This window comes from Anarhichas minor, unplaced genomic scaffold (genome assembly GCF_050575085.1).
Source record: "Anarhichas minor isolate MPS153535 unplaced genomic scaffold, ASM5057508v1 ptg000045l, whole genome shotgun sequence".
Taxonomy (NCBI): Eukaryota; Metazoa; Chordata; class Actinopteri; order Perciformes; family Anarhichadidae; genus Anarhichas; species Anarhichas minor.
Window position 1 is genome coordinate 10262491 of NW_027466491.1, and position 25823 is coordinate 10288313.

Sequence of the window (25823 nt, forward strand, 5' to 3'; positions counted from 1 at the left end):
TCTAATTATTTCCTCACATTTTATTGTTCTTCTCAGATGTTTCATTATTGATTAAACTCCCAGTTATGTCCTCTGAGATCTGAATAACTTCTTGGTCCATTAAATGTCTCACAGGAGTGTTAAACGTCCTGATTTCTTAAAGCTCAATGAGACGTAATCAAATGTATTGTTCATTGATAATAAGCTGATAAAAGACGACTCAGCGTTTTTAAACTTCCTGTTCCCTCGTCTCTAAGTCAATGTGTGTTTTTAAATGTGTTTTTGTTTAAATATAGTCTGAGTTTAACTCCAGCTGAAGAGATTTTAACGTCTAGTTCCTCCGTCAGGTGTGACTGCAGTGATGTCATCGCTCCTCCTCTTCCTCCTCCTCCTCATCCTCAGCCGGGCCTCGGCGCTGGAGTTTCGTTATCACGACAACCGTGAGATGGAGCGGTACCTCGTCCAGACCAGCGAGTCAAACCCCGACATCACTCACCTGTACAGCATCGGACAGTCGGTCAGAGGTGAGAGGCTCACCTGTCTGTCTGTCTGTCTGTCTCTCTGTCTCTCTGTCTGTCTATCTGTCTGTCTGTCTCTCTGTCTGTCTGTCTGTCTCTCTGTCTGTCTCTCTGTCTCTCTGTCTCTCTCTCTGTCTCTCTGTCTCTCTGTCTGTGTGTAGAAGTCAAACTCATTTTTAAAGATATGAAACTATAGAAGTTCTTCACATTCGCCAAACAAAAAAAACAATTGGAGACGTTATGTGATAATGATGACATCATGATTCATAATTATCTCAATCATGATGTCATCATTATGGTTTTATCTGTGTGTGGTCGGTGTGTGTGTGTGTGTGTGTGTGTGTGTGTGTGTGTGTGTTGTTCGTGTGTCTGTACGACGGGACTCTAAACGTGGTTAATTTAATCTGGGGGACGTCTTAATCTGGCTAATCACTCAAACACACACACACACACACACACACAGCTAATCTGTGCTAATCTAGGACACCAGCTGGCCTGCGTCCAACCTGTGTGTGTGTGTGTGTGTGTGTGTGTGTGCGTGTGTGTGTGTGTGTGTGTGTGTGTGTGTGTGTGTGTGTGCGTGTGTGTGTGTGTGTGCGTGTGTGTGCGTGTGTGTGTGTGTGTGTGCGCGTGTGTGTGTGTGTGTGTGTGTGTGTGTGTGTGCGTGTGTGTGTGTGTGTGCGTGTGTGTGCGCGTGTGTGTGTGTGTGTGTGTGTGTGCGTGTGTGTGTGTGTGTGTGTGTGTGTGTGTGTGTGCGTGTGTGTGCGTGTGTGTGTGTGTGTGTTACAGACTTGCTGTGGCCTGCAGAGCTTCATTCATCCCTCTGCAGTAGTTACAGTCGTTGTGTTTAAATGGAAACTTTACACTCTGAGGTTCAGCTCCAGTGAGAATAAAACCAAACTGCTGCAGAAACATTAATCAGACTTTTATAATCTGATTAAAGGATTAAAAGAAGTCATGTAAATATACTTTAATCATGTCCTCTCCCTGATTACTCAGCAGGCTCCACATTAAGAGATGTTTCTCTTCAACCAGCAGTGCTACATAACTTAACATTAAATCTAACGTGTTTGTATTTTTAATTTTAGAAGTCGAGCACTCAGTCCATTCTCTGTTTCAGTGGTTTGAGGTTGAAACAACGATAATCCTCTTTCACAGCGGTTAATGAGTCCATGAATGACTCGTTGGTGGGTCGCTCACATCTCGTCAAACATTAGCTCCAGTCTGAGTTCAACTCACGCAGTTAAGCTTCTGTCTGTCTTTAAAAAGAAGACTTTTCAACCTTTAAAAACTTAAAGAAACAAGATCTTTTTAAATTGTGATTGTTTCTTTCATTCCTGATATTTCTAATCTCAGTCTGATACGTTTACACGCAACAAATATTCCTGTCCTTATTCTGAAAAACACAATATCCCTAATAAACTGTTTATTAAAATTTATATTCCACTAATATTCCCGTTTACATGCAGCTGTTCATCAACATCTCCACACGTCTTAATCAGGAAATGCTGCATTCAGAATACGACATAACTCAGAATATCCAAACTGAATATTTACACGAACAATATCAAACTCAGAATATTCTCATATTCTGAAAACTAGTGGAATATGTGTGTGAACGGCCCTCTGCTGTCTCTCTGCTATAGGCGGAGAACATCAGCATACGTTCCTCAGTAGAACACAAAGTGTAACTCGTGTGGATGTAAAGAACGTTGTGTCTCTCAGGTCAGACGCTGTGGGTGTTGGCTCTCGGTCTCAGTCCTCGCCGTCACACCGTCGGCATCCCCGAGTTCAAATATGTGGCTAACATGCATGGAAATGAGGTGAGCGAACGAACACACACACACACACACACACACTCACACACACACACACACACACACACACACACACAGGACCCCTCCCTGTTGACAGGAAGCAGGAGACTAAAGAGATCAACAAAAGCCATTCAGAGTCAAACACTCCACACACACTGTTGTATCCAGACGACGGACTGTGTGTGTGTGTGTGTGTGTGTGTGTGTGTGTGTGTGTGTGTGTGTGTGTGTGTGTGTGTGGTGCGCTGAGTCAACATTAAAGAATTAGACAGCATTATGAAACAAATCTACGGATCTTATGACTTCAGCAGCAGCAAACAAGCGACAGGAAGAAATAACTTTATTGACAGAAGTTCAAACACACAAACGGCTCAGTGAGGAAGAATAAATCTACCGATGAGTCCTTTAAAGAGTATTAGAGCTGGCCAAAGACCTCCGGGGGGGGGACCTGTCTGCTCTGAGGTTGTCAGAATAGGATTTTGAGCAAAGTTTTATTACCATAACTGTGTTTGTTTAAGTCCGTCACTGTTTCAGTATCTATGAAGTCCTGATTCCTTCAACACAAGACGTGCCGTCTTTTATCCGCTAGAAAGGGCCTTGAACCTGCCGTGTGGGAGCATTTTAGATATAAAAACTTGACATGGGAGTCATGTGACCCGTAGATTATTACATCATAGTGTGGTTTGTCATGGGCCGCCATTAAATATGCGATCTGGAGATCTGATTGATGCTTTCTAGTCGCTAGTCTTACAATTCTAACGTTACATTGTGATCAACAAATCAGTGTTTCATCAATAAGTGTTTGTAAATACGGAGCAGAGCCGAACACGAGGTTCCATTGAGTTCAAGCTCCAGTCATTAAAATAAAGCTCAAGAAATTGAAATAAAGAAAACATTAAAAGTGTGAATATAGAGCTTAATCAAATCAGAACAATGTGATTTATGACATATTATATAAATGTAATATATATTTCAGATAATGAGACAAGAATCAGACAAAACTTAAATGTATAAACTCAAAGTTTTAAAGGAATAAGACAAAACAAATAAGTGAAATAAGCAAAAAAACGGTGTGAAGGAAACTCACTTCTGACCAGCATCTGGTTACTGTGGCGACGGCCTACGGCTGATCACACTGTGTGTGTGTGTGTGTGTGTGAAAGGAAATGTCCTTAAATAGACAAGTCACGCCTCAACACACACACACACACACACACACACACACACACACACACTTAGACAGTGTGTTACACAGTCAGCAAACAGAGTCAGCGGAGTGTGTCGGTTTCGGAAGGAAACTTCCAGAAAAAAGGCCTTTTCACCGAGTCCGCTCACACACATTACAACAGCAGGAATGTAGCCTCGGTGGAGGAAGTAGAAACGGTGTCGTGTACAGAGCGTTGTGCGTGTGAATGACACAGTTCCCAGAGAGAGAATCTTCCGTTGTGACGTGAGTTTTATCTCCCGCGAGGCCGACGAGCACTTCATGTCCTCGTTTGTACTGCGAAGATGAAGAAACTTGATCCTGATGTGGTTCACGAGACACGATGTTCAGCATCACAAACGTGTTGCAGAACAAGCAACTTACTGACGATTTAGGCATGTTTTTCTTTCTCCAGCACCACCAGCTGATCAAAGTTTTCCCACATTCTAAAAAATATGTCAACATCAGCTGGATGAAATGGCAGTCATGGTTCCCAGAGGATGAATCCTTTGGCACAGCAGCAGATGAATGCTGACATTCTGTTTGTATAAATGTCTCTGCTTGTGAAGGCGTGTGCATGTTGTCTGCACCCGCTCAGCGTTGGTACATCTGGCCCCCTCATAGGAAACCGTGTTGTTTGGCAAAACCTCCCAAAAACACAGGAAACAAACAACGTGCAAAATCAAAGGCTCGGACAGAAAGACGTCAGACGTTTCTGTCCTCGACGTTCAGACGAGAAATCAGAAAACACTCGTCTGTGTTCTGACAGAACGCCGCTCAGTCAGCAGCAGGAATGCAGTCCGTCGTCGCTGATCATGAGAAGAATGAACAGTAACGTCAAATAAACCAGACGTCTTTCCACAGCTCTAATCTGCTCTCCTCCTCCGACGTATCTCTCAGCTCTTATTGCATATTTCTGTCTCTATGGAAGGCGACGTCTGTCATTTGGTGAAGTATCTCAACAAATATCGGATGAGTTGCAATGAAATCAAACAGAAGATGAACTTTGAGGATCCTGTTGCACCTCAGTGAGGTTTCGCGTTGGTGGAATTTTGTGAATTAACAATTGGATGGATTGTCATGAGATTTGGTTTCCACATTCATGTTCCCCTGAGGATGAGTTGCACTGAATTTGATGATCCGCTGACTTTTCATCCAGCGCCATCAGCTGATCCAATCTTTAGTTTGTCCGATACTTTGACGTACCGCCCACTTCTTCTACAAGCCAAGTCCGTATTATTACGTTTAAAAGTGTCACACTTTTAAAAACACGTCCTGAAACTTCAGTAAAGTTTTTGAAGTATTTATATCTAGAGCAGTAGTACGACTGTTCATCTCTGTTTGAGCAGTCCTGCAGGATTTTATGCACAAGGTTTGCAAAAGAAAATTAAGCGGCAACCATTTTGATAATCGATTATTAATTTTTAAGCAAAAAAAGGCAAATCTAGGACATTTACACTTCTTAAATATGAGGATTTGTCTTTTGTCTTTGTCATTAATGACTGTAAATTGAATGCTTTTGGGTTTTGGACAAAGGAAGATGTCTGAACATGTCTTTTTTGGGATCAAGGAAACTGTGATTTATAGACGAAACAAAAGGAAACAATCTGCAGTTAAACAATAATGAAACGAATCATTAATACAGCATTAGAGGAGCCGGTATCTTATCCCAAACAGCTGTTTCAGGAGCTAAAGGAAGATGAAGTGAACGACAGAGCAGCCACGTATCTGCTCCCAGCTTTGTTTTCTTAAAACAGGACATTGTGTGTTTGTGGACGTGTATGGGCGAAGAGAGGAGCGAGAGTTTCCCGTCTTTGACTCTGGAACTGTTATCGTTCGTGAGGCTGAACGTTAGCTTACATCTGCTAATGCACGGCAACGTAAACACCAGCGGACGGCCGGGACCTCGCCGTCTGAACTCGGAGGGGAAGCTGCCGTATCCTTCCATGGGAACAGCATAATGGAGAGGAATGTGTCATGATTGATGAGGGCAGCAACGCATCAATAATATACGTCTGAATGCATTTTAATCACCACACAATAAGACATCTTAGACGAGGGAATCGCTTAATGTTGCAGCATGAAAAGAACAACAACTGGGAAGCAGAGAGTCATGACCCGCTGCTCCTTTCTAGTTCAAAGCCACCGGTTAGCATCGATGCTAGGCTAACGTTAGCATTTAACAGCCTGTAGTCAAACAGAGGATGAGTAGGTGTGGTCTTCCCGCAAGGCATGCTGGGTAGGCTCTCCCGCACATGTGCTGGGACAAATCGGTCACTGAAGGTATAAAAAAATAACTTGTAATTTAATTTACAACAAGAAATATTTGTGTGTGCATCAGAAATATGTATTTTTGATCTGTTGGTTTCTGTTTACATTCATATACAGTACAATGATGAAAAACATATTTGTGGAGAGAGTTGTTTACGTATAGATCACAAAATACATTCATGAATCCTTTTGCGTGTTTGTGTTTGTACAGAGACTCATCTGACGCCATATGTGAGTCAGAATGTGTGTGTTTGAGGATCACACTCGACTCAATGTTCTGGATTGTAAAGTGACGCCTGTAAGGAGAGAAAAGAGTTCAGACGAGTGTTTGGAGGAAAAACAAAACGATGGCCGAAGGCAACGCTAGCCCTGACACGTGTGTGTGTGTGTGTGTGTGTGTGTGTGTGTGTGTGTGTGTGTGTGTGTGTGTGTGTGTGTCAGCTCTGTAAGCACACACACCTTTTCACCTTTTTCCCACCCTTCTCTCTTCCGGCCTCCCGAGGCTCTCATTCATTCACAAAGTTGTTGTTTCTTTTCTTATTCTGCGTCAAAAGAAGAAGGAAAGATCAGCCTCTGACTCGTCTCGGGATTGCGTTTCGATTTCCTCGTTGACTCACGACATCACTTCCTCCCACTCTGTGTTCCAGCAGGAGAGAACATGAAATGTCATGTTAAGAGAGAGAGATGTTGGAAAGAGGAATGAATGAATAAAGCTGTGGAACTGAGCAGCAAAGACGAGAGGAAGTTTGATGATTGCTGTCGTTTGTTTTCATTCTAAAGCATCAGACTTCATTCAACTTCTAATCAAATGAACCCCAGAAAATGTAATCACTTCAATTATATCTTTGGTCATATTCTAAGTAACACTTTTATGTGTGTGTGTGTGTGTGTGTGTGTGTGTGTGTGTGTGTGTGTGTGTGTGTGTGTGTGTGTGTGTGTGTGTGTGTGTGTGCAGGTTCTTGGCCGGGTGCTGCTGCTGCAGCTAATCGACGACCTGGTTGGTGGTTACCGCAACAACGAAACGTGGTCATTGCAGTTACTGAACAGCACCCGCATCCACATCCTGCCCACGATGAACCCCGACGGCTTCGACGCATCGGACACGGACTGCTTGTACAGCCAGGGCAGGTAAACAAAGCTGCGTTCTATCTAGTGTCCACCAGGGGGCGACTCCTCTGGTTGTATAGAAGTCTATGAGAAAATGACTCTACTTCTCTCTTGATTTATTACCTCAGTAAACATTGTAAACATGAGTTTATGGTCTCAATCTCTAGTTTCAAGTCTTCTTCAATACAGCATGATGTTCATTTAGTACATTATGGTCCATTTAGAGTCAAACAGACCATAAAGCAGGGGATGCTTTAGGGCGGGGCTACACAGTGATTGACAGGTCTCGACCACGGCGGTCTGAGAGTTTTCCGTGTTCTCGTCTTACAACTTTAACTCTTCCAAAGAAAAGTTAATTGGAACATTTTGATCACCTAAAAATGTTTCAGCGTTCAGTTGTATTTCTCTCCAACCTCTCGTGTCACTTCTGGTTGCAACAAAACAAGATGGCGACAGCCAAAATGCCGAAACTCAAGGCTTCAAAAACAGCAGGAACCAATGGCTGACTACGTCCACTTCTTATACACAGTCTATGCTGGTTACAGCTGATGAAGCTCCGCTTCACACTGATATCTCCGTCAGCACTGTTGCCTTCTGTTTGCACTGTTAGCTGTTAGCCGCCGGCTCAGCCGTCGCCATCTTGAGAGCCGTGTGGAGGCAATAGATATGCTCTGAATTTTAAATGTATTACCTTTAAAGATCCACTTATTATTTTTATGTATGTTAAAATTGAAATGATGTAAAGTCATGTTTCATTTTTGTATTCCCCTTCACATTGAAGTAGTCATGTGGTCCCTCATCAATATTAAAATATGAATTATTGGGGGTTTAAGGGGCTTTTTCAAGGTAAAAAAAGCTGCTGGTTCTGGTCTACAGGGTTGAAACATGTGTGGATGACCGAATGTCAAAACAAGACACGCACACTTTGATGTGCTAGATGTGATAGACTAAACTGTGTGACGCTCCAAAACACTGTGATAAGCAGGAAACCAGACGCACACAGCAGATCGGTATCACACTCACAGATTGCAGTCGCGGTTAAAGGCCGCTACGTATCTAATCAGAAGTGTTTTGACTTCTTCTCATGTGCTGTTTCCTGTGTGTGTCTGTGTGGTTGTATTCATCACATTGTGGGGACGTAAATCTGTTCACACAGTCTCATTGTGGGGACAAAGAGATGCGAACCGATACCTTAAAGTGTTGACAGTTCAACACAAGTTTGTTTTCATTTCAACTTTTAATCAAATTAACCAGAGAAATGATATTCATGCTGCAGTTTATACGTGTGTGTGCGTGCGTGTGTGTGTGTGCGTGTGTGTGTGCGTGCGTGTGCGTGTGTGTGTGTGTAGTCGGTTTGAGGTCATCACTTTCCAACCCATATAAGGAAACATTTCGTTGGAGCGTCTCAAAGTGGAAACAAATCAGCCGATGAGATAATTTGACTTTCAGCTCGACACAGAAACAAACTGGTTTAAAGAATTTCACTGAATCAAGTGTCAGTCAGTCATTACATATATTATATTATATATAAAGAATACAAATACAACATTTTATTTTGAAAATCCTAAGAATCGTCCAAGAAGTATTTTTCTGCTCAATTACAAGTAAAAGCACCGAAAAGTATCAGCAAGCTGTATTTAAAGTATGTGTATAAATACATAAAGACGCGCTCACTTCCTGGAGCAGGAGGATTGTGGGAAACATGAGTGCCTTGCCCATGGGAGCCTCGGCAGCAGCTGCTGTTTCCCTGTTGTTTGTTTACAGTTTACAGAAAAACTTGTAGGTCCTTCATCTTTTTATATAAATATTTATATTTACACATTTATTTATTATTTGTATTTTTCTCCCCCCTTCTTCCACCTAATCTCTCCCTCTCCTCTCTTGTTTCTTCCTCTCCTCTCTCCGCTCTCCTCTTCCTATCTCTTCTCTCCTATCTCCTCTCTCCTCTTCCTCCTCCTCTCTCCTTCTCTCTCTTGTTTCCTCCTCTCTCCTCCTCTCTCCTCCTCCTTGCTTTCTATATCTGTGTATACAGTAAATTAAACATCTCGTATTTCTCCTCTTAAATCTAATAAATCTGATTGTGTGAGTTTGTCTTCAGACTCTCGTTAGTTTCACCAAAAGAAAAACCCATGAGCTCTCTGACCTCTGACCTCTGACCTCTGACCTCTGTGCTGCTGTATATCTGGTTTGTTCTCAGTGGTGTTTGTGTGTTTCAGGCCAAATAATAACGGCGTAGACCTGAACAGGAACTTCCCCGATGCGTTCGCTGGTCGCCGGAGGATTCAGCAGCTGGAGGAGGAGCAGAGGGAGAACGAGGTCTGAGAGTCAAACACCTTCTGCTGCTTTCAAACATCAACTCACGAAGTTCTGTTGTATTTATACATTAAGTAAAGTGTCCACCAAGTGAGGATTCATCCGCCGCTGAAGATAGTCCCAAAACAACAAGCTCTATTTCCTCCAGTTTGTTGAAATACAAACTTCAGAGCGTCACCATCTTTTTATTTATAGTATTAGTTATATGTTACTCCTTCTCTTCTTCCTCCTCTCCTCTCTCTTCCTCTCCCTCCACTTCTCCTCATCTCCTCCACTTACTCAACCTCCTCCCTCTCCTTTTCCTCCTTTTCCTCTTCCTTCTCTCTCCTTTCTCTCTCTCTCTTTCTCCTCCCTCTCTCCTCTCTCTCCTCCTTTCTCACCTTTTCCTCACCTCGTCCCCTTCTCTCTCTCTCTCTTCCTCCTCCTCTTGCACCTCCTCTCTCTTTTCCTCCTTTCTCTCCTCTTCCTCCCATAAATGAACAAATCCCATCAAAAGTCAAAGTAAAGTATCCACCAAACTGTGGATTCATCCGCCGCTGAAGATAGTCCCCAAACAACAAGCTCTATTTCCTCCAGTTTCTTCAAACACAAACTACAGAGCGTCACCATCTTTTCCTTAAATTAACGTGTTTGAAAGGACCCTCTGTGATTGGCCGGTCGCTGTGTGACGTGTCTTCAGGTCAGAGCTGTAATTGGCTGGTTGAGGACCGAGAGCTTCGTCCTCTCTGCCAACCTTCACGGAGGAGCGATGGTGGCCAGTTATCCTTATGACAACAGCAACGGAGGTGAACACACACATACTCACACACTCACACACACACTCACACACACACACACACACACACACACACACACACACACACACACACACACACACACACACACACACACACACACACTCACGCACACACTCACACAGTTATTTCATAGTTTCTGCTGGAGTGAACCTGGAGTAAAATCACTTTTACTGAAGTTTAAGGATAATATTTTACTGAGAAAAACCCGTAAAGAAATCTTTAATTAAAGTCCAAAAGTGGCAAAACTCACGGTGAAGTTTGGTTTTTATACTTTTGCTGCAAGGAAAAAGATAATTCATGATATAACACATAATGTATGTACTATATGTATTCCGTGTATCATGCTACGTTACGATTTGTCTCGTATTTTGGTTTACTAAAAACTATTTCCTAAATATACGATTTGTAAGGCAAGCTTCTCATCTATAGCTCGGGAGGTTTGAGTGACTGCTCCCTCTGCTGGTAGAAACCGAAGCCGTTAGTTCACAAAATAAACACAAATAAATAATAGAATAAAATAAAATTAAAGTTGTAAAAGAAGTTCTCCAGAAAATAAACCAGCAGGAAGACTGTCAGTCTGTCAGTCCAGTTAAATAGATAATACAACAATAACCAGACTTAAGTGGTTTTATTTGCATTTGTTTTCTTATTTTATTTTGAAATATAAATACAAATTTTAATTCATGCTTTAACATTTTATTTTGAAGAGTACTCTTTTTCCTTTTAGTCTGTTTTTCAGCTCAAGCCTTTGTGTAACACGTTTAATTTAATTCATTTGATTAAAAACTCACTCCTGCTGGTCGGTGCAGGCAGCGAGCTGGTGGGCGGGGCCAGCGTCACGCCCGATGACGACGTGTTCCTTCACCTGGCCAAGGTGTACTCCCACAGCCACGCCTCCATGCACCGGGGGAACCTCTGCAGAGACACCAGGCCGTTCCTGGACGGAGTCACCAACGGATACCAGTGGTATCCTCTGTCAGGTCAGCACGCCGCTATTTATAGGATCCCACCGGATCCACGGCAGCCAATCAGGAAGTGGTATTCTGTCGTTTTTATTATGAAATAGAACAAAAACAGATACATCTCTATGTTTTTATTTCATCGTTTTTGACTCATTATGAAAGGCTGTAACGCTTTAAATAAACTTTATTAGTTCGTCTGCTCTGAACGCTCTGAGCTCATGAAACCTGCAGACAGAACCGATCCGGTTTCCTGCTGCAGAAACCGGATCTGTGTGACCCGGATCACCTGACAGAGACGTCCCCTGAGGGAGCTGAACTCTGAACACATCATTTAATGACTTGTTGTATGTCAGATGTTATTCTGTTGTTATTCTTTGATTAGAATAATTCAGTACTTTACAATTTCTAGAAGGAATATGAATTTTCAACAGGGTTTTCTTTTTTAATAATTAATATGATGTAAAAAACATACAATTAATGTATTCTCAAAGCCACCAGACTCCGTTGAGAAACACAGTAAATGTACCTCACTGATTGTAAAACCCACCTAAACTCAACAGAAACTCATGAAAACCGTCTCCGTTAAATATCTCGACTGTTCCATCGACCGAGAACCTTTAATTTACAGAGTTAGTTGTGAAAATAAGCCGGTTCTAGCCGGTTTACTAGCTTAGTTCCTCTGTTTCTAAATCGGGGGACAGGACATGCATCGTGCGTAAAGGATTGTGGGTGTTTTTAGGAGCGCGTAGGACACACACACACACACACACACACACACACACACACACACACACACACACACACACACACACATGCATCTAAGGATCTGGACATTGGGTTTTGATGATCTTTGAAGTTCAGCCAATTTGAGAAACAAGCAGCTGAACACAGAATCCTTCAAACGTCTCCGGCTGAACACAAAGACACAGATTTGGTTTGAAGTTTGAAAGGGAAATGTCCTCCTTTGGACGGACGATATTTGTTTATGTGTCTTCTTACTCGCTCTTTGTTCAAACTCAAGGCTCATAGAACCTTAAAATGAAGGAGACATTTGTGGCTTTTTTGTGATTAGAATATATATTAACATGAGAACTTAACTTTAACTTTACACAACTTCACCAACTTGTATCCTTTTTATTTAAAAAGATATTTGACATTTCGTGTGTGTGTGTGTGTGTGTGTGTGTGTGTGTGTGTGTGTACAGGTGGGATGCAGGACTATAACTATGTGTGGGCTCAGTGTTTGGAGTTGACTCTGGAAGTTTCCTGCTGCAAGTTTCCGCCAGTCCAACAACTTCCTGCTCTGTGGACCGAGAACAGGAAGTCTCTGCTGGCCTTCATCCAGCAGGTCCACCTGGGTCAGTACCTGTCTGTCTACGTGTCTGTCTGTTCACCTGTCTGTCTGTTCACCTGTCCGTGTGTTCACCTGTCCGTGTGTTTACCTGTCCGTGTGTTCACCTGTCCGTGTGTTCACCTGTCCGTGTGTTTACCTGTCCGTGTGTTCACCTGTCCGTGTGTTCACCTGTCCGTGTGTTCACCTGTCCGTGTGTTCACCTGTCCGTGTGTTCACCTGTCCGTGTGTTTACCTGTCTGTCTGTTCACCTGTCCGTGTGTTTACCTGTCCGTGTGTTCACCTGTCCGTGTGTTTACCTGTCCGTGTGTTCACCTGTCCGTGTGTTCACCTGTCCGTGTGTTTACCTGTCCGTGTGTTTACCTGTCCGTGTGTTCACCTGTCCGTGTGTTTACCTTGATACTATCTGTGTACATGTGTATGTATGTTTGTGTTCAGGTGTCAAAGGTCGTGTGTTCGATGGCTCCGGAGAGCCGGTCCAGAACGCGGTGGTGGAGGTTAGAGGTCGCAGGAATATGTGTCCGTTCAACACCGACCGACACGGAGAATATTACAGACTGCTGCTGCCTGGAAACTACAGCTTCACAGTAAACACACAACGATAATACAGCGACCTCTAGTGGTGGAACATATATATATATATATACATATTTATATATATCTTTTATCTCTTCAACCACAGTGTAGAATCATGTTTAGATACATCTTTGTAGTTAGGGCCCGAGCACCGAAGGCCCTATTGAAGGGAAGATAATGAAAGTATACCCAAAACCCAACAGGAAGTCAGCCTTTTTGAATTCAATTTGCCATTTTAGCCAATTTTTTGCCATTTTATAGACGGCGTACACTCTCCTCCTACAGATTTAATCAGATCAACTTCAAATTTGGTCAGTACAATCCAAAGACCTTAACGATCAAAAGTTAGCAAACGTTTGTGTTTTCATGCAACATTGTTGCTGTGGCCTGTTGACAATAGCAGAAGCTAACTAGCTTAGCACAGTAGTAGTAACTGGTATAAAAATGTGTTGTTTTCCGGTGTGTAGAATGTTACACTCTCACGTGACATTAACTTTCTTCTGATTGGCAGGTGACGTACCCGGGTCACGAGGTTTTGACGGAGACACTAACCGTCCCGCATGGTCCCGATCACTACTCCGCCATGAAACACGACTTCATGTTACGCCACATCCCCACTACGACTGGTCGCACCTTGGCTTACCCCACCTCGGCTAACCTCACCCCTACCTGTAACTACACTTTATACCTGGAGGCCGGCGGAGCCACCTTCAGGCCCACGTGGACGGTGCTGAGTGCGGGGCTCGGACTGGTGGCGGCGCTACTATACCTGATCGGCTGAAGAGGCCCGGTGTCGAACCTCAACCTGCAAGAAAACAAACAAAGAACAAAAACTGGTGGTCCTCCAGAAGTTTCAGATGTTTTCTGCTATTGTTCATCGGTGGAGATTCACTCATCATATTTACTTTAAGTAAAAATAATTTATTTGACTGTAAGAAATCATTTTAAATGCTGGTGTGTTCAGATGCTCTCTTTGGAGCTTATTATTGTCTCTACCAGAAGGATCATGCGATTGGTCGCATGTGTGCGTACGTGACTGAGTGAGTGAGTGACCTCTGTGTCTGTCCACGGCATAGCTCGCATTCTGCTGCAGCAAACTGTATAATATTCTGGGTGGTCAGTTATGGCCACATGCTCAAGGAACTCTAGTAGTTCGAGTGAGTCACACTTTCTCAAAGCACCTTTTATTGACTGTTTAATACCACCATTGGCTGCCTGCTGATTACTCACTCACTACTCTTAACCAAACAAACACTGCTGAGTACCTCACGCCCACTGCTCTGCGGCTCACTTTTACTGTTTTGGCTGGATTGTTTGGCTTACCGCTAGCTGAACTACCAACAGACTTACTGCTGAGTACCTCGCCGCCACTCAGCCTCTGTTACGCAGCTGACAGTTTGATTTGTTTCCTTTTGGTTTTGGCAAGATTCCATGATGTGCCTGATACAACGACGTTAAGCCGGTTGGCTGCATACTTCGCCGCTTCTTTTTGAGTTTAAATGATGTGTTTTTTACGACGACTTACAGCCCATTGGTGTCTAGATGGGGGGGATAGCCAATTGTGGGTTGTCTTCATTCAATCACAAGATACAGCTTGAGTTGTTGCAGAAACACCTGGTGGAGATCCGCACTCTGCTGAGGTCACCTTTCTAGTTAATGGAGTAATGATTATGAAAATGTATTTCAAGAAGTGAAATGAACCACTGAAGAGCTGAACATACTAGAACTTTGTATTTAGAGAGAAATTGGGGGTTTTCCGATTTCCTCTAAAAACCAATCCAGCCCCATACTAAGACAAGGAAGAACCCCATAACTAAAGGATTTAAGGGAAAAGACAAAGAAAGACGTCAGGAGATTAATAGCGCTACTACACTTTCCTACATTATGGAGACGAGTTCTCCGCAGGAATAAACAGGTTTAATCTGTCAGTTCTTTGTATTTAAATGGTTCACAGGAGGGAAAACTACTGCCTGAGGATCTTTTGTGTCTTCCCTGCTGAAATGTTCCAGCATTTTAAGAGCGTAGGTAGTGATGAGGCTCATTAAGTAAAATGGAGCTAGACCATGTAATCTTATATGTGAGGAGCAGCACTTTAAAATTAGCACTTGCAGGGAGTGTTTTTAGACAGGGTAGTATTTAAACCAGGGGGCGTTGAAATGAAGCGATCCTGGTGACGCCACATTAGGCATCTATCTGAACTCAATGAGGTGCGTTTGATTCATCGTCAGACACGTTCATACGGGCGTTGATTCATTCTGCTTATTTCATGTGTGTGGTGAGGGTTAAACCATCCCATACATTTATACAGGACAGTTTAGTCCAGTGGTCCCCAACAAGATAGGGAGAAAACACACAACATATCCCTTTGCTCTAAATGTTGCCTTTCTTTATTGTGAAATATTATCTTGTCTCAGATGTCGATTGCGAGTAAACGTCCATAAATCTGCTTAGAAATCAGCCACAGATGCCTGAGAGTCATCACGTTTTTAAGTTTTCTTCAGTATCTGAGTATTCCAGTGATAGTTGTCTGTACATCAATGAGAACACTGCAAACAGGAGCTGCTAATAGTTAGTTCGGCAATCTTTTAATTCACTAATTTGTCAAAATATTAAGAAATATAGGCTAAAAATACAAAACATTTTTAGCCTATATTTAACTAACTGACTCCATGGCAACATTTTGCTTCCTGTTCACTCCTCCAAAGCATTATGTGAGCTGTAGCTTCTGAACTTAGTGCATTATTATCCCCCCAAATAGAAATAAGACAGATTTCCATTAATATAAACTTGTTTCGTGTTGAATTATCAATATATTTTCAAATTTCAAAGTCTCGTATTTGTAGGTTGGGAACCACTGGTTTAGATGGAAAAAGCAGGAACACCTGATGACTGGGAATCAAACCTGTGACCTCCATCTGTGAGGTGAGACCTCTGACCCCTTACAGTATCTGTACACAGTATATATATTTATATGCAGTATAGATGCTCAGATGTGTATCTGGTTCAGAGCCGCTCTAATGATAAACAGGTGTGACGTCCGTTTAAACGGAGGTCAGTGAACTCGTCCTGCGGCCTTCTGCACACTTTATTCTCATTTCAAACTTTATTTTTTGCCAAATGTCTTCGACAATTTTTTCTACTTTTGTACCGCGTGATATTAAATATTGCTTCATAATGAACTCCTCTGTGCCGTGTTGGTGACCGCCGGCTTCGGTCACACCTCCAGACCTCGTGAATGTTTTCTACATTTCTGTTTCATGTCTCATGTCTCATGCTTCATGTTTCATGCTTCATGTCTCATGTTTCATGTTTCATGTTTCATGCTTCATGCTTCATGCTTCATGTTTCATGCTTCATGTTTCATGCTTCATGTCTCATGCTTCATGCTTCATGTTTCATGCTTCATGTTTCATGCTTCATGTTTCATGTTTCATGTTTCATGCTTCATGTTTCATGCTTCATGTTTCATGTCTCATGCTTCATGTTTCATGCTTCATGCTTCATGCTTCATGTTTCATGCTTCATGTCTCATGTTTCATGCTTCATGTTTCATGCTTCATGTCTCATGCTTCATGTTTCATGCTTCATGTTTCATGTCTCATGCTTCATGCTTCATGTTTCATGTTTCATGCTTCATGTTTCATGTTTCATGCTTCATGTTTCATGCTTCATGTTTCATGTCTCATGCTTCATGCTTCATGTTTCATGCTTCATGCTTCATGTTTCATGCTTCATGCTTCATGTCTCATGTTTCATGCTTCATGTTTCATGCTTCATGTTTCATGTCTCATGCTTCATGTTTCATGCTTCATGTTTCATGTCTCATGCTTCATGCTTCATGTTTCATGCTTCATGCTTCATGTCTCATGTTTCATGCTTCATGTTTCATGCTTCATGTTTCATGTCTCATGCTTCATGCTTCATGTTTCATGCTTCATGTCTCATGCTTCATGCTTCATGTTTCATGCTTCATGTCTCATGCTTCATGTTTCATGCTTCATGCTTCATGTTTCATGCTTCATGTTTCATGCTTCATGCTTCATGTTTCATGCTTCATGCTTCATGTCTCATGTTTCATGCTTCATGTTTCATGTCTCATGCTTCATGCTTCATGTTTCATGCTTCATGTCTCATGTTTCATGCTTCATGCTTCATGTTTCATGCTTCATGTTTCATGTTTCATGTCTCATGCTTCATGCTTCATGTTTCATGCTTCATGTTTCATGCTTCATGCTTCATGACGCTGTAAAACATGTCGGTGGATCCATTCCCTACTGAATCCTACTGGACCTGAAGTAAACTGTCGGTGAACTGGTTCTCAAAGGAAACGTCACATTAAAAGCACAAAAAAACAAACGATTGTAATGTTTTATTTGTGTTGATGGTCGGCTCCTCAGAAGAAGAATGATTGTGAGATCAATAGTGAATCTAAATGATGGAACAATCATGAGATTTACATCTTGAGTCGTGATTAGATTTTCTTTAAATAATCACTTAATTCACAATCATATTTCTTTAAGGAAAAGCGATACCTGTATTTTGCACGATTGGAAAAGTTCTGTAAACGTATATTTAAAAAATATATTTCTATGCATCTCTATGTGAAGCTATGAATAGTTTCTAAAAAATGTGTCAAAATAGAAAAAAACGTAAAGGAAAGAAACACATGAATTAAATGTATTGAGACAATAAACTAAGAAACGAAAGATAGAATATCTTTTTGTTACTCTAATAAATCTCCTTCAATAACAATCAGATATTTTTGATCATCAACCAGTTAATAATAACAATGAAGTATAACAATAGGACAACGCTGCCTCCCTGTTCTTAATGAAGAACTGCATTTTTAAACAGCAGCAGATTCGACGTATTAAAGTTTCTATGGAAGTTTATTTCTGCTGCTGTCAATAAAAAATGATCCTGTAAAATAAAAATGAGAAACATTCATATTTTCACTCAGTATCTCAGTATGTTGAGACGCTGACTCATAACGAGGTTCTGCTTAAACACCCAACATTAGGAACGTTTACTTCAATGACAACATTTCTAATTTAGATTGAAACTAAATTCTGATTCTTTTTAGATGCAAAGTTAAAAAGGCTTCTGTGGATTTGGGGGCTTTGACGTCATCTCGCCTCCCAGAGAGAAACTCAACCTCTTCCTACTCATGAAGGTAAGAAGAACTACGTTTCATTTCTTCATAATCACGTGACAAAAGAGGAATCATTCATGTGTTCTTATGTTTATTTATTTATATATTTACATGTATAGACATATGTTTAATTTAAAGGACGAGGGTCAGTTGAGTCAGAGTCTCTTTGGCGCTGCAGGACGTCTTATGGAGGACGTCTGATGCAGGACGTCTTATGGAGGACGTCTTTAGCAGGACGTCTTTAGCAGGACGTCTTTAGCAGGACGTCTTTAGCAGGACGTCTTATGTAGGACGTCTGATGCAAGACGTCTTATGGAGGACGTCTTTAGCAGGACGTCTTATGGAGGACGTCTTATGGAGGACGTCTGATGCAGGACGTCTGATGCAGAACGTCTGATGCAGAACGTCTGATGCAAGACGTCTTATGGAGGACGTCTTTAGCAGGACGTCTTTAGCAGGACGTCTTATGGAGGACGTCTTTAGCAGGACGTCTTATGGAGGACGTCTTTAGCAGGACGTCTGATGCAAGACGTCTTTAGCAAGACGTCTTTAGCAGGACCTCTGATGGAGGGCGTCTTTAGCAGGACGTCTTTAGCAGGACGTTTGATGGAGGACGTCTTTAGCAGGACGTCTTTAGCAGGACGTCTTATGGAGGACGTCTTTAGCAGGACGTCTTATGGAGGACGTCTTTAGCAGGACGTCTGATGCAAGACGTCTTTAGCAAGACGTCTTTAGCAGGACCTCTGATGGAGGGCGTCTTTAGCAGGACGTCTTTAGCAGGACGTTTGATGGAGGACGTCTTTAGCAGGACGTCTGATGGAAGACGTCTTTAGCAGGACATCTTATGGAAGACGTCTTTAGCAGGACGTCTGATGGAAGACATCTTATGCAGGACGTCTTTTGCAGGACGTCTTATGGAGGACGTCTTCAGCAGGACGAGCTCCTGCAGCGCTGCCTTCACATTTCATCCAGGGGTTCAGTGTGAAGCTTCAAATGTTCAACGTTCACTTCCTGGTTTGAAACAGCAGCAGCTTCCACACGGACAGACAGGAAGTGACCTCATCCTGTTGGTCCACGGTGGAGGTATAGCTCAGTCAGATCCTTCCTGGTTCTCCAGAATCGGATCTGAGGACAAAGACGGAGAACGATGAGCAGCTCTGCAGTCAAACTTTAAACCTCGTGTTGTTGATTTTAGATTCTTAAAATGAAAAAAGATGTGTGTGTGTGTGTGTGTGTGTGTGTGTGTTACCTGTCAGTGTGCTGCTGATGTTTGGAGGAGACACAATCAGCACGGCGCTGCCGGATATCATCCCAGAATGCACCACTGGACCCTCAACAGACGGTGAGCTCAGCTCCTGACACACACACACACACACACACACACACACACACACACACACACACACACGTATGTGAATATTTAAAAAAAATTCTCTTATATCTCTTAAATCTTGTAAAGTCTTAGTTTTTACTCTGAATATATTGTGCAGGTATATTATGCAGTATGTTGTATATAAATACTCAATCATAGTCATTTTGGGTGAACCTTGTCGGTGAAGCCGTCTGTGATTGGCTCCTGAGTTTCCGTAACAACGTTCTCCGACCCCTCCAGGAGACTCGTGGCATCGAGCCGGTCGTCCTGGCTCCGCCCCTCTGTCTCCACAACCAGCTGCGATTGGCCGAGAGGGTCCGATGAGGCGGGGTCAGAGGTGACCGTCTGGATGATGACGCCATCGCCGGAGCAGAGGCCGTCCGTCTGAGGCGGGAAAAAAACAAAAACACACGAAGATGAAGATGAAGATGAAGAGTGTAGAACAAATAACACAAGACGCTTTACACTCTACGTGGTCTGAAACCGACCGACAGGCTGTGGAGGATGATGTGCTCGTGGGACGAGGGGGAGGAGCCCGTGGTCAGGGTAACCGTGCTGTTATTGGCTAAGCTGAGCGGGAGCCCCTGACTGGTGGAGAGGCTGAGCGGGAGGCCGTGATTGGACGACGTCTGCAGGTAGTAGGTGCCCGGGGTGCCGGTGGGCTGCAGGTGGAAGGACTGGAAATAAAGACAATAGAAAAACAGAGCAAGTTTAATCGAATTTACTGACAATCTGCGAAGCAAAAATGCTCATTTATGTGCGTTTCCATCCACTATACTGTTGATGTGACTGTTAGCTTTAAACAGTAGGTGGCGCTAATTCACATTGTTTATATTTTTGGATTGAGTTTCACAATTTCCCTCAAAACACATCATCATTTCTTATCTGTACACTTTGTCACATTTAGAAGCCGAGTGCTGCTGCAGAACTCTAGTATATCGATGTGTTTGTGCTCACGGGCAGGATCTCGAAGGTCTGCAGGGCTCCGGTGTTCAGAGTGATGGTTTCACCATCGCTGGCTGCTGCTGAGGAATCTGAAGCTGACAGAGAAAAACAAAAAGGTGAGTTAAACACAACCGTTGATGTAAAAGTCTGCATCGTCTGCATAGAAACACACTCAAACTCTCACCCAGGTGTGTGATCTGCAGCGGGATCTGAACGGGAATCTGCAGCGCCGCCATGGAGCCGGGGGCGGGGCTGCCACCGCCTCCGACGCTCTCGTCCAATCGGGTGAGTCGGATCTGGAGCGAAGAGGAGGAGGAAGAGGAGGGACTTACCGGTCCGGACGCCGTCTGTGACGACGCCATGAGCTCCTGGAGACCCTTCAGGAGGACTGAGGACAAACACAACACAGGGTTGAGTGTCAACAGTTTCCTGTGATTTATTATAATAATATTATTATTATATTAGAAAGTAATATATTATATTATAATAATAATAATTAATATTATGTTAGATAAAATAAAAAAAACGGTCTAAAAAAAATCCTCCAAAAGGTGAATTTAAAAACTATAAATAAATCTTTACAACAAACAAACTGCAGCTTCAGATGTAAACACTCTTGAGCACCGTTGAAGGGGATCTCCTTGTGATTGGCTACTTGTCTCTTGATGCTCCACCACTTGGATCGCAGCCACTGAGGCGACCGGACGCTGCTCCACCCGCCGGCGAGATCCTCCCACTTGATTTCATTCTCATCCTCCACCTCCAGCTCCAATATCCTGAAACACATCGTTGAACTCTTTAAATTCATGCATCATAATCTTGGAGTCATGCGTACAATGAGAGAGCGAGAGAGAGGACAGCGTACCTGCGTATGAGGTTGAGGTCGTCCTCCTTCATCCACTCGGTTCCTCCGCTGTGTTTCCAGTTCAGGTAGTTCAACCACTTCGACCGACACTGTTTCTCTGAGCGCGTGCGAACCTGATCGGCGACCGACGCCCAAGAAACGCCGCCCGTGACCGCCGAGCCCGGCGACGCGCCCGCCATCTCGTACACGACCTCAGCGAGACGCCGCTCCTCCTCCTCACTCCATTTACCTAAAGAACAACAAAGAAGAAGACGACAAATGTTTCATATGAAAAATAAACAGACAAACCATCCTTTACTTAGAGTGACGGTGAGGAGCTTATTACTAACACGTCAACATGGTTTCAGCTGTACTTCTATCAACTTTTGGGGAGTTAAACTTCATATTTTGTGTGTTTTTACAAAAGAACTCTGAATCTTTGGTCAACTTGTCGGTTAGTAGTAACTAACTTCCCTCTGAGATGTAGTAGAAGTATAAAAGAAGTAAAGTACCTGCAGCGTGTACTGGAGTACTCTACCTGTGTTGCAGGTGTCCTTCATCAGTCGGCAGCGGTCTTTGACTGAAGAGGCGCTGCGACCCAGAGCTGCTCCGATGGTCGCCCAGTCGTTCCCGTGTTTCTCCCTCAACCTGAACATAGAAACGATACTCGACTTTAATAAACACACATTTCATTTACTTCATTATTAAAAGAAAGACACGCGGAGGTTTCACTCACGCTTTGAGCTTCTCTATCTCATCAGGAGTGTACCTGAGGGAGACGAATAAACACGTTCAAAGTGAGGAAATAACAAAGTTAAGTTGTTTTTCCCGATGTCTGAACCTCGTGAACTCACTTCCCGACGTGGTTTCGGTTGTCGTACATCCGTAGAACTCGTCTGTAGACGGCGAACAGCGGCCGGTTCAAGCCCAATGCCACGGAGCGGTAGAAGTCCTTCCTCTCCTCTTTGGACATCTCGAAGATGATCTCCGCCGGGTCGTCGATGCCTCGGCCCTGAAGCCAGAGCACGGAGGAGGTTAGGGGTTCAAACATTGAACGACATGTACGGGACCGAAATACAGACAGGAAGTGACGAACCTTCACGTATTGATCGATGTTGCTCATCAGAAGGTCGATCTCCTCTTTGGACCACATGCCCTGTTTCCACTTGTGACCTGAAGGGCGGGAAATGTTACATGTTATTATATATATATTATTATAAATGTAATGAGGTAATAGGTATCTGTACACAGTAAGTTGTGCCAAAAGGTGGGTGAGCTTGTTGTAAATACAGTTTCAGTTGCATTTAAATTAATCCAGGATTACTGCGACGCATAAAGAAGAAAAGAAATGTTACGTGAACCTGTGCTGTGCTCACACCTTTGTTAGCCAGCGTGTCTTTGTCTTCTTTCGTGGTGAACCAGGCCTGACTGACAGGTGACACCTCTGACTTCTGATCGGGCGAGAGAGACTCCTCCTCCTGCTGCAGAATCTACACACATGAAGGAGGTTTTATTTTAAGAGCACAACAAACAAAAAGCTTCGTGAAACATCGAGACTTTAAGTCGACAAACAAGCAGTCCGGTGACTTTGTTTAGCGTTGATTCTGGCGCCCCCTGTGGACTGAAGTGGTAGTGTCTCTGGGCACCAGACTCTTTAGAAAACCTCTCATTCTACTGCAGCAGGTCTGACAGTTTGCCCCTCTCAGTCCTGGTCCTGGTTCTCCCGTGCCTCCCTTCCCTCCAGCGGGTCCAGCAATACATTTCTGGTGAACCTGCATGATTTCATCTGGTTTCACCAGAATCCGACCCGGTGGCTCCGATGACGAGCATCAAGAATAACTCTATAGAAACAGACCATCTTCTCTCTGATGGTCTCTTTACTGATGGAGGTCTGATAGAGGATCAGGACTACACTGAGACTGGTTCAGGACCAGATAAAAGTAGGAGGAGGAGCTGGTTCTGCACCTGAATCTGAGCGACTCCTTCCTCAGAGAGATCCCCGTCCGCTGTGGCCGTCATCGTCACCTCGAAGCCTTCATCGCTCTCCGACACTGAGGAGGAAGAAGACGTCAACAGAGGCCTCGTTAGCTTAAAGGATATATATATATATAATTAATAACATCTATATATATATACATATATATAGACATATATATACGTATATATATATAGATGTTGTTGATATCATGTCAGTGATGTAAAGACTCTCACTCGGTAAAGCGACCACAGAGAACTGAGGAGTGTCCGAGTCGTCCTGTTCTTCAGTAGAGAGGCACAGTTTCTTCTGAAGGGGCTCAGAGTCCTCGTCTACACTCACACACACACACACACACACACACACACACACACACACACACACACACACACACACACACACACACACACACACACACACACACACACACACACACACACACACTTCTTTAAATTGTTTGGTTTATAAAATGTAAAATGTTTGTCCTGAAGTCTAAGTCTAATTAAAGCGATTAATATGATTATTATTAGACCCATATATGTTGGCGGGTAGATGACCCACCGTGAGGAGGGCAGTGCAGGATGATGCTTCCGTCGCTGTCCTGGGTGAGCGTGACCGACTTCACGGTTTCTAACGCCGCCGCGTCCTCGTCCTCTGCTGCTGAACTCATCGTCCACCTGGAGAGGAATCAAACACACGGGCCGCTGTGTCATGGCCACAATGTGTGCAAATAAAGATTATTTTAACTATCTATGAAGTTAATTTAATCAAGAACAGAACATGGATGAGTAGAATTCATAGCAGAGCATTTGTACCTTTAACAAAGTGCTTATTTGGGGTTATTTTGATGAATATAAATGTTTTAAAACAGGCCAAAATGTTATTTATGAATAAAATATACATTAATACAAATTGTGCATTAATTGTTTGACAGTATTTATAGAAATGAGCAAGACACATTTCATAAAATGGGATATTTATTCAATTTAATGGCATTTATGTTGCTTTAAATTAATTTAATGAATAAATATTACATTTATTTTAGTTGTGATTGTTTTATAATAATACTATAAATTGCTTGTATATGCACATGCAGAGAGAAAATATTAGATTATCTGAGTGAACTTGTAGGTACTTTGGATACTTGGATAATGGCTTTATAATATATATATATATTATATAATAGTATATTATAATATATAAGTATTTAATGATGTTAAGACCAATTGAAGAACAGCAACATCTGTACAAGACACCTAAAAGTAAAGATAACTTCATAATGTCATGACAGGAATACAAAAACAAAATGTTTATTTATTGTTCATTCACACCAAACTGCCTTAACAAATGTACTAATTTAAAGCCAAATTGCATATCAGCAAAGACGTTCACCTCCCACATCGGTCCTTGTGACATGTTACTCATCGTTAGTTGAGATCAGTTAATTCGGGTGAGAATTAATCCATAATTTGTGAGTTATTTTAATAAAAATGTGTATTTATGTTGAGCTGCTCGCTACCGCCCTCTGCTGTTTGCAGTGGAAGCTCAATACTGCAGATACGGAGCAGAGGCAGCACAGCCGGTATAATTTGGTTAAAACCTGCTAGATGTGAAGTGCTTGTTGGACAATATATGCGCCGAATTATAGGCACGATCACTGTAAGAGGTTTTACTTCAAAGTTCAAATTATAAATGTATGTATTGGTCAGAAATAAGCAAGACGAAGTAGAATGGGTCTATTTTTAAGTGGAGTTTGGCTGAATCGCCAAGTAGAACACAGGGATTTAGCGGTAGAAAGGGACTTTAACGTGATGTAAACCCACAGTAGCGTTGTAGTTTAAAAACACACAGAGCAGCAACGTAGTTATATTAACGTTAAACTATGTTTCCAGGAGTAAGCTGTGATGCTAACCGTTAGCATCCACCAAGCGAAATAAAGACGAAAAATCTCCGGCGCCATGTTAACTCGACAAGGTGAAAAGCTTGTGGCGTCTGTGCGGGTTTTTTACGGTATTCTGACGGTTTGTTCTCGGTTATTTTCCCGCACTTTGAGCTTTCTGCGCGCGCTCCCACACGCCCCCCGACTAGCAAACAGAAAGTGATTTTTTTTTACGTTTGATTCGGCTACTTACTTCCTGTTTTTGGTCCGGGGACTTGTGAGTTACCAGGATGAAGGTAAAGTACCAGGATGGAGGATCGGCCGAGGGCCCGCGGGGTTGCCAGATAATACTATAATCCGTAAAACTAGAGGTACCTGCTTTATAATGTTGTTTTAGGAACATATTGTTACTTATATATTGTATATTGAACATTTTCATCAAGTAATACATTGAAATCAGGGAGTAAAGTACTGGAGATATAAATACGTATATGCATGCTTTAGACTTCTATTCATTTTTTATTTAATTATATTCTAATTTAAATAATGGAGATAACACATACAATGCTTTTATGTTTTTATCTTAAATAATGAAATAATTAAAGTACAATTTAATAGAAAATCATTGACAACTGTTTTATTCATTTGCAAAAGTTCATTCTTGACTTTGTAAATAATCTGAGATCGCTGATGAAGACTGAATGTGTGGTTGAAAGCTCTTCAAAAAGACAGTGAGTGGACCTTGAGTTGCGTTTATACGGCTA

General features: G+C 42.6%; 2 protein-coding genes across 3 annotated transcripts; one reads left to right on the top strand and one right to left on the bottom strand.

The window, feature by feature from the left end:
• Positions 1 to 340: 340 nt before the first annotated feature.
• cpm (carboxypeptidase M) lies at positions 341 to 13673 on the top strand. The gene is made up of 9 exons (XM_076111917.1): positions 341 to 503; positions 2223 to 2320; positions 6743 to 6915; positions 9111 to 9210; positions 9887 to 9992; positions 10814 to 10984; positions 12171 to 12323; positions 12755 to 12903; positions 13404 to 13673. The coding sequence occupies exons 1-9, from the start codon at positions 341 to 343 to the stop codon at positions 13671 to 13673; spliced, it is 1383 nt and encodes a 460-aa protein (XP_075968032.1).
• A 4449-nt stretch (positions 13674 to 18122) lies between these two features.
• Positions 18123 to 25395, bottom strand: dmtf1 (cyclin D binding myb-like transcription factor 1). 2 transcript variants are annotated; one of them, XM_076111800.1, is made up of 17 exons: positions 25313 to 25395; positions 23742 to 23884; positions 23417 to 23512; positions 23171 to 23256; positions 22584 to 22695; positions 22302 to 22378; positions 22060 to 22217; positions 21942 to 21974; positions 21744 to 21853; positions 21227 to 21455; positions 20986 to 21137; positions 20546 to 20749; positions 20374 to 20456; positions 19905 to 20093; positions 19591 to 19800; positions 19294 to 19399; positions 18123 to 19169 (listed from the first exon to the last, which is right to left on the bottom strand). In XM_076111800.1, the coding sequence occupies exons 2-17, from the start codon at positions 23848 to 23850 to the stop codon at positions 19135 to 19137; spliced, it is 1989 nt and encodes a 662-aa protein (XP_075967915.1). In that variant the 5' UTR covers positions 23851 to 23884; positions 25313 to 25395; the 3' UTR covers positions 18123 to 19134. The 2 variants fall into 2 exon arrangements, with proteins under 2 accessions (XP_075967915.1, XP_075967917.1); XM_076111802.1 differs by having other exon boundaries at positions 23742 to 23857; positions 25313 to 25342.
• Positions 25396 to 25823: the final 428 nt, after the last annotated feature.

Bases quoted from the DNA above. Each gene is read 5' to 3' on its own strand.
- dmtf1 (XM_076111800.1), bottom strand. From the start codon at position 23,850: ATGAGTTCAGCAGCAGAGGACGAGGACGCGGCGGCGTTAGAAACCGTG. The intron at 23,513-23,741 runs GTGGGTCATCTA...GTGTGAGTGTAG, and splicing joins CCTGCACTGCCCTCCTCACG to ACGAGGACTCTGAGCCCCTT. The intron at 23,257-23,416 runs GTGAGAGTCTTT...CTTCCTCCTCAG, and splicing joins CTCTGTGGTCGCTTTACCGA to TGTCGGAGAGCGATGAAGGC.
- cpm (XM_076111917.1), top strand. From the start codon at position 341: ATGTCATCGCTCCTCCTCTTCCTCCTCCTCCTCATCCTCAGCCGGGCC. The intron at 9,993-10,813 runs GTGAACACACAC...TGGTCGGTGCAG, and splicing joins TTATGACAACAGCAACGGAG to GCAGCGAGCTGGTGGGCGGG. The intron at 10,985-12,170 runs GTCAGCACGCCG...GTGTGTGTACAG, and splicing joins CCAGTGGTATCCTCTGTCAG to GTGGGATGCAGGACTATAAC.